This window comes from Neovison vison, chromosome 4 (genome assembly GCF_020171115.1).
Source record: "Neovison vison isolate M4711 chromosome 4, ASM_NN_V1, whole genome shotgun sequence".
In the NCBI taxonomy this organism is placed as follows: domain Eukaryota; kingdom Metazoa; phylum Chordata; class Mammalia; order Carnivora; family Mustelidae; genus Neogale; species Neogale vison.
The window spans coordinates 919,219-931,130 of NC_058094.1; the positions used below are offsets into that span (position 1 = coordinate 919,219).

At 59.0% G+C, this 11,912-nt stretch overlaps 1 protein-coding gene and 1 long non-coding RNA gene across 4 annotated transcripts; both read left to right on the forward strand.

Annotated features, from left to right (window-relative positions):
* Nucleotides 1-136: 136 nt before the first annotated feature.
* On the forward strand, nt 137-687 carry LOC122904241. The gene is made up of 2 exons (XR_006384165.1): nt 137-195; nt 558-687. It is a non-coding gene; the product is annotated as an uncharacterized LOC122904241 (long non-coding RNA).
* A 739-nt stretch (nt 688-1,426) lies between these two features.
* Nucleotides 1,427-7,054, forward strand: NRBP2 (nuclear receptor binding protein 2). Of its 3 annotated transcripts, XM_044244801.1 has the most exons (18): nt 1,428-1,729; nt 2,227-2,349; nt 2,420-2,521; nt 2,632-2,721; nt 2,878-2,918; nt 3,006-3,100; nt 3,220-3,243; nt 3,315-3,398; nt 3,471-3,526; nt 3,609-3,704; nt 4,746-4,878; nt 4,968-5,070; nt 5,181-5,231; nt 5,306-5,441; nt 6,431-6,484; nt 6,590-6,653; nt 6,748-6,803; nt 6,890-7,054. In XM_044244801.1, the coding sequence occupies exons 1-18, from the start codon at nt 1,607-1,609 to the stop codon at nt 6,956-6,958; spliced, it is 1,500 nt and encodes a 499-aa protein (XP_044100736.1). In that variant the 5' UTR covers nt 1,428-1,606; the 3' UTR covers nt 6,959-7,054. The 3 variants fall into 3 exon arrangements, with proteins under 3 accessions (XP_044100737.1, XP_044100738.1, XP_044100736.1); XM_044244802.1 differs by lacking the exon at nt 3,220-3,243 and having other exon boundaries at nt 1,427-1,729; XM_044244803.1 differs by lacking the exon at nt 2,227-2,349 and having other exon boundaries at nt 1,427-1,729.
* Nucleotides 7,055-11,912: the final 4,858 nt, after the last annotated feature.

The window sequence follows — 11,912 nt, forward strand, 5'->3', positions numbered from 1 at the left end:
AGTGTGTCTCTTTGGGACACGGGGCACATCCTTCCCGGTCTCCCTCTTTGCTACAGAGAGAGTTGTGTGCAGCTGAGGGACACCCTGGTCGTGCCTCCTGGTGCTGGGTGGCAGCTGGGGCGCGGGGCAGGCGGCTGCAGCAGACCTGATGAGCTCACGGGTCACATGCGGATGAAAGCGGAGTGGGGTAGAATGGTGAGATGTCATCTGGGGCAACATGGCGGGGGGGGTGTCCCTGTTGGCTGTGACACACCACTGAGCAGAGATGGAGTAGGAGTTGAGGGCTGGGGCTCGAGATAAAGAGAAGACACATGTGTGCACCGCTTTTCCCCCTAGAAAGAGACCATGAAGGGTGGGTGAGGAACTCAGCAGATATGAGAGAGTGAGACCATGGGAAGGCAGTGGGGATTGTGGGGTAAAGGGAGATTTTAGGCAAGAATTCTACAGAGCATCTCTTGTTGACATGGGCAGAGGGTGTGACAAGGGCTCTCCTGAAGGGAAAGGGGCTGCAGGTCAGTGGGGGGTGCTCCCCACTTTGGCTTCCTCTGTGTCAGCAGAAAGGGAAGAGAAAGGAAGAAATTGCCTTTTCGGAGTGTGGGACAGTAAACACGGGCAAATGAACGGAAAGAACGCACGTGCCAGCGGTGGGACGCTTGTGGTCATGAATTAAAATCATCTGGTCAGCCTGCTCCTTGTCACTTCAGGACCGTCCCCCCTGTTCCCGGGGGTAGGGGGGATGCCTGGGGACTGGAAGGCGGTCTGGGGCTGGGTTCCGGGCTGCGTGTGGCACGAGCGTGATGGGGAGGCACGGAAGAGACGCAAGGAGGAACGCTGAGCTCCCAGAGCTGGGCGGGGACGTTTCCCGGAGCCCCGGACCGGGTCCCACGCAGGTGGCCAAGCGCCCCGGGAGGACCCGACGTACCGGGCTCCAGGCGGGCACCCAAAGCCCTGAGGTCGGGTCGCTGGAGTCAGGCTGGTGGCGCGGACTGCTGTCCCCGCAGCCGAGAGCGCAGCAGGTTTCCTGCAGGCGCTGGAGGGCCTAGGCCCCCAGCAGGACCTCCAGGGAAGGGCCCTGGGTGCGACAGACGGGACCCCGACCGGGCCGGACTCTGTGGGGCGGGGTCTTAGGTGAGGGCCGAACTCCGGCCAGGGAGCGGGACTCCTAAGGGATGGAGCTCGCGAGAGGGGGCTCTGCTGGGGCAAGCCCTGCCGTGAGGCGTGGCCGTAGGCGGGGTGGGCCGGGCCTCCGCCGTAGGGCGGGGCAGTGGTGGGCGGGGTCTCCGCCGCTGGGCGGGGCTTTGCCCGGGAATGGGCGGGGCCTGGGCTGGGCGCGGCGCGGGCTCGGCCCTTAGCCGGGAGTCTCCATTAGGGCTTCGGCCCGAAACTGCGGCTCGGGAGGGCGGCTCGGGAGGGCGGCTCGGGAGGGACGGGCGGGTTCTTCCCCGCGCCGGCCGCGCGCCGCGTCTCCCAATTCCAGGCGCAGCGTGGGGGCTCGAGGCGGCGGCCGGCGGCTCCGCTCCCGCCTGGGCGCAGGGCCAGGGCCAGGGCAGGCGGGGAGCGGCGGCCGCGGATCCCACGGAGGGCGGCGGCCTGGGCCGGCTGAGCCATGGCGGCCCCAGAGCCGGCGCCGAGGCGGGGCCGGGAACGGGAGCGGGAGGAGGAGAGCGAGGACGAGAGCGACATCCTGGAGGAGAGCCCGTGCGGCCGCTGGCAGAAGCGGCGGGAGCAGGTGGGCACGGCGGGGCGGGGGGTCGGGGAGCGGAGAGGATGGTCGCCGCCCACCTCCCGCGGAGGGGCCGAGGAGGACACGCGTGGCGATGGGAGCGCTGGGCAATCCAGGAGGCCAGAAATCTCTCCGGGGCCTTGCACAGGCAGCCCCTTAACTGGCCGGCCCTTGGATCCCTTTGGCCTGGTCCCCACGCCCTGCTGAGGGACCCCCAGTTCCCTAAGGTTCAGTCTCCCCCCCCCAGGACCACCTCCCCATGCCTCTGCGACCAGACCCATGAAGACCATCCTGAATACCCTGAAGCCTCCATACCCCCTCAGCCCAGCCCCTAGATACCCCTACTTGGCTCGTAGAGGCCACCCCTCCTCCAGTCCCTTGGAGGGGCTGAGGGCCAGCCTCTCATGCTTGCTGTCCGCTCCAAGGATGTAGGCAGAGCCCAAGGCCCCACTCTGTCTCCTGACACATATCAGCACACTCATGTCCCCCACCCCCACTGCCAGGTGAACCAGGGCAACATGCCAGGGGTCCAGAGCACCTTCCTGGCCATGGACACAGAGGAGGGGGTAGAGGTGGTGTGGAATGAGTTGCACTTCGGGGATAGGAAGGCCTTCGCAGCCCACGAGGTGAGGCCTGCCCACTCCTTGAGCGACCGGGCCCCACCCCCCCACCCCGTGACCGCACCCCCCTTCCCAGGAGAAGATCCAGACCATGTTTGAGCAGCTGGTGCTGGTGGACCACCCCAACATTGTCAAGCTGCACAAATACTGGCTGGATGCCTCAGAAGCCCGGGCGAGGGTGAGCCACGGGCATAGGGCGCCAGGGGGTGGGGGGCGGGGGCAGCCGGGGTGGAGGATGGGGGATGGTAGGGACCCACCTGCAGTTGGCGGAGTCCGCCCGCCCCGCAGGTCATCTTCATCACAGAGTACGTGTCCTCGGGCAGCCTCAAGCAGTTCCTCAAAAAGACCAAGAAAAACCACAAGGCCATGAACGCCCGGGTATGGGGAGAGGGCTGGGGCTGCATCAGGGGTGTGGGTGAGGGGCAGCTCTGGGGACAGGAGCGGGTGGGGGCCGGGGCAGGGATGCAAGGTGGCTGAGCAGCGCAGGCCCGGCCGCCTCTCCGGACCGGTCCGATGGAATCCATCCGCCACCAGGCTTGGAAGCGCTGGTGCACACAGATCCTGTCCGCGCTCAGGTGAGGGCCTGGGCTTGCCCCTGCCATGCCCCCATGCCCGCTGTACCCCCCCCACCTGACCGTACCCACTCCCCTTCCCTCCTGCAGCTTTCTACATGCGTGCAGTCCCCCTATCATCCACGGCAACCTGACCAGTGACACCATCTTCATCCAGCACAACGGCCTCATCAAGATTGGCTCCGGTGCTGGCGGGGTTGCGGGGGGATTGGCGGGGAGGGGGGCTGCTGGAAGCCAGGGGCAGAGGACACCCAACGCCCTGTCACCTTGACGCCTATTCTTCCTCCCTGTGGCGGCCGTGCAGTGTGGCACCGTGTCTTCTCCAGTGGTGCGTGGGGACCCAAGGGGGCTGGCGGGCACGGGGCTGCCTGGTCTGCTCACCGTCTGCTCTGTCCACAGCGCTCCCGGGCGATCTGCGAAGCCCAGTCCGTGCCCAGCGGGAGGATGTCCGGAATCTGCACTTCTTCCCGCCGGAGTATGGCGGTGAGTCCTAAGACTGGAGACCCCGCTGTCGAGAATCTCCCCCGCCCAGCCTGATCTGTTCTCCCCTTTCAGAGTTTGCTGATGGCACTGCTGTGGATATCTTTTCCTTTGGGATGTGTGCACTGGAGGTACTAGCCCAGGGGCGTCCTGGCCACCCAGCTAGCTCACCCTGCATCTCTTCTCCATGCCTGACCTGCCCCTGCCCCATAGATGGCTGTGCTGGAGATCCAAGCCAACGGGGACACCCGGGTCACGGAAGAGGCCATTACTCGTGCCAGGCACTCACTGAGCGACCCCAACATGCGGGTGAGCAGCTGGCCTTGCCCCCTACCTGGCTCCAAGGGGTCCCGGGTAGGGCCGGTGTGGTGCTGAGGACAGGCCGGAGGTTCGGGGGTTCAGTGCCGCGGAGGGATGAGCCAGCCCCCCTGCACCAAGGCCCGCCCCCAAAGACAGCCTGACGCATGGTGCCTATGGGGTTTCGGGCCTGCAGGCCCTAAAGGTCCTTCTAAGGAAGGAGAGACTAGAGAGAGCCTTCCTCTGGGAGTACTACTGTCACGCTCGTCTTGGAGACAAGAGAGAGGCTCAGAGAGTCTCAGGCTTTGGGATAAGGGGTGGAGACAGCGTCCCTGTCCCTGGCTTAAAGCCTCCAGGAAGCCAGCTAGAGGTGACCTGGCCGCAGCTTAGGTTGGGGTTGTGGTGGGGAGGGGGCAAAGGGAACATGGGATGGAGGGTGTGTCCACAGTCTGTCTAGGCTATCTGACTTGACCACGTGGCCTCTGGGGATCAGGGTCAGAAGTGATGGGGCCTGGATGGGGCTGTTGAGAAGTGAAGCCAGAATTGATGTGGGGGGCAGCAGAGGACATGTGTGGGGGTGCTGGGGCATGGACCCATCGGGGCATCTCTGGAGTTGGGCCTGAGCTGAGGCAGCCAAGGGGAGTGTCTGTGGGTTTATGCTGAGCTGCACAGACCTCCAGGAGCCTGGGCTGATCCCGCCCTCTGCGCAGCACCGTCACTCCCCACCCTCCCTACCCTGCCCAGCACCTCGGGGCAGGGGCTGCTGTCCTCCCTCCGCAGTGCAGGCTTCGTCTGTGGACTGCAGGTGACCACACTGACCCCCCGTGATTTCTGCGAGCGGGGCAGGGAGAGAGCACGGCCCGTTCTGGCCCCAGGGCCTGACGGTCCCGCTTGTAGATGTGGGTCCTGGCCTGGCTGCTAACAGTATGCCTGTCTCTCGCCCCTTCCCGCAAGAAGACTCCCCTGAGGACCGGGCCCCTGGGGTCTGGGGACTTCAGGGCCCTGCTCTCCTCACTGTGCGCCCTCCTTGGCCTCCCCCCTCCACACCCCCAGGAGTTCATCCTCTCCTGCCTGGCACGGGACCCCAGCCAGCGGCCGTCCGCCCACAACCTCCTCTTCCACCGCGTGCTCTTTGAGGTGCACTCGCTGAAGCTGCTGGCGGCTCACTGTGTCATCCAGCACCAGCGTGAGGCCCGACGGGCGGGGCGGCGGGGGCCTGGGCTCCGGGTGCGGGAGGGCCCCCTTCAGCACCCGGTGTGCTCCTGCCGCCTGCAGACCTCATGCCTGAGAACGTGGTGGAGGAGAAAAGCAAGGCAGTGGACCTGCACGCAGTCCTGGCCGAGATCCCCCGGCCGCCCCGGCCCCCGCGGCAGTGGCGGTGAGCGTGGGGCGCCCCCTCCCCTGGGCCTCCCCTCTCCGCATGGTCAGCCCCGGCCAGCGGGGCAGGGAGGCTGCTGCCCCTCACGTACCCCCCCCCACCTATGCCAGGTACTCGGAGGTCTCCTGCTTGGAGCTCGACAAATTCCTGGAGGATGTCAGGTGAGAGCTGCCGTGAGTCTGGGGAACCAGGCGCTGCAGGGCCTGAGCCTCCAGCCACCCCAGTGTATCCCCAGGAACGGGATCTACCCGCTGATGAACTTCGCGGCTGCTCGGCCCCTGGGGCTGCCCCGCGTGCTGGCCCCGCCCCCCGAGGAGGCCCAGAAGGCCAAGACCCCGACGCCAGAACCTTTTGACTCTGAAACCAGGAAGGTGAGCCTGGGCTCCTGCTGCACTGAGCCCATCCACAGCCCAGAGGGGTCTCTTGCCAGGGGCTTTGAGTGCTTCCCAGCCCAGCACTCCTCCAGGCTGCCAGAAACCAGGTCCTGTTTGACCCTGATGTTGGGGGTAGGAGGTGGAGACGAGCTAGGATACCCCCTTTTTCAGAGGCTCTTTGCCCCCTGCAGACCCTTCCCGAATTCCTTGGTGCCAGCCCCCTGGCCCTGCCCGGGTTCCTGTTGGGGTCCAAGCAGCCGCCAGGCGAGAATACCACCTGCATCCGGGCCTCTCTGATGTCCCCACCCCCGGCTTGCTGATTCCCTGACGTCTGTGTCCCAGTGCATCCTCCAAGGCCTCCCAGACGTTGTGTTTCCCCCAACCTTTCCTCCTGGAAGGCTCCCTCCTGGCCAGGGGCCTGCCCCGGTCAGCCTCAGCCCCACTCCCCCTTTCCATGTCCATACCTACTGGGTTCCAGAGGCTCTGGCTTTGGCCTTGGGTGTGTCTCCGTGGCTTCCACCCTGATCTCTGTCACCCCCATTTCCTACGTGGATGCTGAACCAGCCACCAACCTAGCCTCCTCCCTCCAACCAGGATTCATGTCCTAACAGCCAGAGCTGCTCCCAGAGATGGCGGGGGTCTTCGGCCTGATCCCCAGGTGTCCCGAGGCCTGGCGTTGCTGGCGTGGCCTCTGCTCCTTCCCCTGCCGACCCGTCCCTTCCACTGCTTCTCCTCACTCAGCTCTTCTCGCCACCTGTGAAAACCCTGTTTGTCCTTCAGTACCCAGACTTGGTGTCCACCCTTCTAGAAGTGTTCCTGAATTGGCCAGGCCACCTGTAGTGAATGTGCTTCTTGGGCTCTCTTCAGAGCTTTGCCCCCATTGCCAGTCCTTACCGTCCCTTCGGGGCCCCGAGTCGGCCTCTGCACTTGCCGCCAGTTGCTGAGGCCAGGCCTTCGTGGGTGACCTTGGTCCACCCTGTCCCCAGGTGATCCAGATGCAGTGCAACCTGGAGAGAAGCGACGACAAGGCCCGCTGGCATGTGAGCAGGGCAGGGGCTGGGGCCCACAGAGGAGCAGGGTAGCGGGAGGCAGCTGGGGTTGCTGGGTGGACTCTGGGAGCCAAGCACACCCTCCTGCCTCCACAGCTGACTCTGCTCCTGGTGCTGGAGGACCGGCTGCACAGGCAGCTCACTTATGACCTGCTCCCAAGTAGGCCAGGGCCCGGGGCAGGGGCGAGTGCAGGTGTGGGCACAGGTGGTGGCCTCATTCCTCTGTCCCGCCCCTGACCATGTCCCTGCTGCAGCTGACAGTGCCCAGGACCTCGCCGCCGAGCTGGTACACTATGGCTTTGTTCACGAGGTGTGCGGGCTGCCCTAGCCAGGCTGGGAGGGAGAGACAGCAGAGTCTGCACCCCTGTCACCCCATGCCTCCTTCCCGCCCTGCAGGATGACCGGACCAAGCTGGCTGCCTTCCTGGAAAGCACCTTCCTCAAGTACCTTGGAGCTCAGCCGTGACCTCGCAGCTCAGTCCCCGGGGACCAACCCTGGCCTCCCAAGTGGGGAAGCTCAGCCTTGGCCCAGGGCTCAGAGAACCAGGGGCTGACCTCTGCTTACGTGCTTGGGGGCTGATCTCTGCTTACGTGCTTGGGGGCTGATGACCAGATGCTGGCTAGTGAGGAGCTTCTGCCTTCCATGGCTTTCAAGGAGGCCCTGGAGTGGGGTGGGGAGGGTGGTGGGTTGGGGGCCCATCGGGGGCAAAGGAGCCTGGGTTGGGGCTCAGGGGAGTAGTTGGGCCCCACATGTTGTCCGGATCAGGATCTTCCCACCTAGCTTGCACAACTCACAATTCCTTCTCATGTCCTGTTTTTCCTGGCCAAGAGTTCTCCCCCACCCCAAGATATCTGGTGGGTGATCGAGCTTTCAGCACGGGAGAGGCTGCGCTGCGGGGAGCCACCGTGCTGGAGCTGGGGGATCAGTCCCGGACAGATGCCTGCCCAGGGCAACGCTCCACACCCTGTTGGAACCACAGACCCACCCTGGGAACCCCGCGTCAAGCCCGTGGTACCATACTTGCAGGCATGAGGCACAATGCTGGGCACCGGGCAGGGCCACGACCTGGCAGGAGAAGCAGATGGCAGAAACGTTTCATGAGTCCCCAGCCCGACCCGGCTCCTGCACAGCCCTCCAGCCCCTGCCCAGCGTAGACCCACCTTGGAGACCCCCTCTGACTTTCCACTGCTCTGGGACAGGGACCTGCCACGCCCTCTGCAGACTGTTCTGGCCCCCCACAGCCCTCTCCAAAGAGCTGTTTTCCCTCCCACACTGCTAGACCTGGAGGCCTTGGGCGCAGGCACTCTCCCTGCTCTGACTGTGCTTCCTCTCAAACTCACTGCCCGCCACGTATAGTCACTCGGCCCTCCTGTGGCAGCTGCCTCCCCGGTCCCGGGGACAGCAGCCCGGACTCCCTGTCTCCCACTCCACTCCCTCCCGCCCCTCCCGGCCCTAGCCTCCTTTCTCCCGGACCGCCTCCCCTCTGTCTCTACGTTGAGTTAAGCGTTCTTCAACATTTTAAATTGCATGAACTTACTGCATTCAGGTTTCTTTTGAAGAATTTCTATTGTCAAACCAGGAAAGCTCACCACTGTGTTACTTCTCTGTTGTTGCTAGAAGAATTTACCACAAACTCGGTGGCTTAAAGTACCACAGATTTACTGTAGTTCTGCAGGTCAAAAGTCTGGTATAGGTCTCTTCAGGCGTTAGCCAGGCTGCATTCCTTTCTGGAGGTTCTAGGTGAGCCTAAAACTATTGCCTAGGTTTCCATTTTCTGCTTCAGGTTGTTGGCCTGCGAGGGTCAGGGACGGCACGGGCACCAGCCAGGAATTCATCTCCTTGCAACAGTCAGGCCAAGGTCCCCATCTTCTTGCCTGCTATAAACTGAAGGTCATTTTTGGCTTCTACAGGCACTGCCATTCCTTGGCTCATGTACTCATCCTCCGTCTGCAAAGCCAAAAACAGCCGGTTAAGTCTTTCTCATGATCCATCTGTGGTTTTCTGCAGCCGGACAGCTTCATGTAATTAGGTTGGGTCCCCCTGAATAATCAAGAATAATCTCCCCATCACAAGGTCCTTAATCATGTCTGGAAATCCCTTTTGCCATGTAAAGTAACAGTCACAGGTTCTGGGGGTTAGGGCATGCACATCCTGGAGAGAGGGCATCAGTTTTCCACCTACTACATTACCCTAACCAAAACCAAAATAAAGTTACCAAGGTGTATCAAATAAATGTACAAACATAGTGAATCTTAAGTCGTCTTAAATACCCCAATACCCTACAGACTTACTCCTTCAACTTTACCAAATCTACAGTAACGTTCAAGTCTAGTTGGAAATCCCGATGCTGTCTTAAACAATTTGAGTGTCAAGTGCATAACAGGTTGTGTACCCATTAAACTGAACTCAAAAGTATCAATACTATCATTGCTTCATTTAGTCATGCTTAATGAGGCTTTCATTTTAACTTTTATCCAAGTTACACACATATCATTTTAAAAGTGGAATTTTTTTTGAAGCCGACAATAAATGATCAATGCAGTCTCCAAGTCTGATCCTTCCCAGATTTAACTCTTAGCTATTTCTTCAGGCATGTAAAATCCATCTATCCCAAGCTGCACGTGCTTTTACTGCTTTTTATTGGTTTTTCTACAGAAGGTGTCCCCTGCCGGTGTCCTTGGCAAAGGGGGGGGGGCACTGGCCTCAGGGTCCTGACCCGGCATCGTCCTGGTGTGGTGTGTATTATTACAGCTTCATTACCGCAGGTCTCAGCAGAGAACAAGCTGTCCTAGGGTTATATTTGGTTTCTTGCACAACTTTTTGTTTTGCCTGGAGTTAATCATTGCCTTTTTTGTTTGTTTGCTTAGTTTTCTGTACACATCTCATTAACTCGTTCTTAGATTCTCCGGCAGACGCGGACGTGCGAACCTCGTTGCACAATGGACTGCTCTGTTTCCTCTTTTCCTGGAGCGGCCACCATGCCGGCTCTCTGCCCCAGGCTGTGTGTTCTTGGGCCTGTGGCCCAGCCGCCAGCACGAGTTGCTCCTTTACCAGCATCCTGGAGCACACCTTTCCTCCTTTTACTGGATCCCTCACTTTCCTCTTCCTTCATTCACCCTTTGTTTGCAGAAGAACATCCTCCAAGTTTCCTGAGAGAGCGCGCGGGAAGTCAGGGAGTCTGCCCATTTGTCCTTAGTCTACTCTTCCGTCTGCTCGTTAGTGTAGCGAGGCACAAAAGTTTGCCTAAGTTGAAAACTATTTCTTCCCAGGATTTTGAGGGTGTCGTGTGATTTTCTTCTAATCCCAAGACTTCCCATGTCTTTCTGAGTTCTAACCATTGGTGATTCCCCTCCCTCTCTCTTCCTTTCCCTCTCTCCTTCCTTCCCTTTGGAAATCTCAATGATATTTCTGGATTAAAAACTTCTCTTTCGGGCGCCTGGGTGGCTCAGTGGGTTAAGCCACTGCCTTTGGCTCAGGTCATGATCTCAGGGTCCTGGGATCGAGGCCCGCATCGGGCTCTCTGCTCAGCAGGGAGCCTGCTTCCCCCTCTCTCTCTCTGCCTGCCTCTCTGCCTGCTTGTGATCTCTCTCTGTCAAATAAATAAATAAAATCTTTTAAAAAAAAAAAAACTTCTCTTTCATCTCTTGTCCAGAGATCCCAACCCTTCAGTTGTAGGAAACTTTGGGGCATTTTTTGTTTGTTTTGGTTTTGGTTTCTTTGTTTTTTGTTTTTGCTTATCCCCCCCCCTTGTTTTGTGGAACTTTTTTTATTTAGATGTTGGAATTATCTTTTAAGAGACACAATATGTGGTAGTTAAGAGCACAGGCTCTAGGGTCCCTGGGTGGCTCAGTGGGTTAAGCCTCTGCCTTCGGCTCGGGTCATGATCTCAGGGTCCTGGGATCGAGTCCCACATCGGGCTCTCTGCTCAGCGGGGAGCCTGCTTCCCTCTCTCTCTCTGCCTGTCTCTCTGCCTACTTGTGATCTCTGTCTGTCAAATACATAAATAAAATCTTTAAAAAAAAAAAAAGAGCACAGGCTCTGAGTCATTCTGCTGCTTCTGGCTGTGGGATATGGTGCCCCTACTTCCTCATCTGGAAGAATGGGACAATAACAGTACCCACTTTGGGGTGCCTGGGTGGTTCAGTGGGTTAAAGCTTCTGCCTTCGGCTCAGGTCGTGATCCCAGGGTCCCAGGATCAAGCCCCGCATCGGGCTCTCTGCTCAGCGTGGAACCTGCTTTCTCCTCTCTCTGCCTGCCTCTCTGCCTGCTTGTGATGTCCGTCTGTCAAGAAAATGAATAAAATGTTTTTTAAAAAAATAAAATAAAATAGCAGTACCCACTTCATGGAATTGTTGTCAAGATCACACAAAGTAATGTTTGTAAGGTAATGAGAACGGTGCCCGGCACCCAAGCGCTCTGAATGCCTTATTACAAACCAGTTACGAATCCCCTAAGAGAAGCCACTGCCAGAAGGTGGTGCTTGTGCCCTCCACCCTCTGCAGAGGTGGTGGCAAGTCCCACCACTTCACTGCGTGGTGAAATCCATTCACTCCATCCGTCCCCCTCTCTTCCGGAGGCTGGTTAGGGGCCAGGTCATTTCTAAGCACTGGAGAACACCGCTCAGTGGAACTGACTGTATTTTCTCTTCTCTACTTATCAGGTCTTGTTTTATACGTTCTGGAAGATTTCAACTATATCTTTAAACCCTCCATTTAATTGTTCGTTTTCCTCTCATATTTTTAAGAAGTCTTTCTCAGTTATTGAACATTCTTTCTTTATAGCTTCTTGTTCTTTTTTTAAGGATTTTATTTATTTATTTATTTAATAGCGAGCTAGAGAGAGAGATCACAAGCAGGCAGAGAGGCAGGCAGAGAGAGGAAGGGAAGCAGGCTCCCCACTGAGCAGAGAGCCCAAAGTGGGGCTCCATCGCAGGACCCTGAGATCATGACCTGAGCTGAAGGCAGCGGCTTTAACCCACTGAGCCCCCCAGGCGGCCCTCTTTATACCTTCTTGTTCTTGATTTTGGTTTTTTATGTTTTATTTTACTTCCAGTGAGTTAACATACAGTGTTTTATTAGTTTTGGGTGTGCAGTATATTGATTGTTGTGACTTTGGACGCGACATCCTCTGTGCTATCTCTGAGGATATGGTTTCAGGTTTTCTTCTTGCTTTATTGCCTCTGCTCCTTCTGAGTCCCTTTTCCTTTTCCGTTTTTGTTTCCTTCCTCCTCCTTAGGTCTCTGGTGATGCGGGGCTGCTCAGCTGCTTTTAAGAGTGACGTCTTCCTGGTGGGGCTTATTGCCTGGTGAGCTTTGAGGCCAGGGGTCCAGCCAGGCCACTCTGCTGAGCACCCGCCAACCCTCCAGCTGCCCGTCTTCTGAGCCAGGAGCTGCTGCAAAGAGCAGCTGTGAGGCTCACGG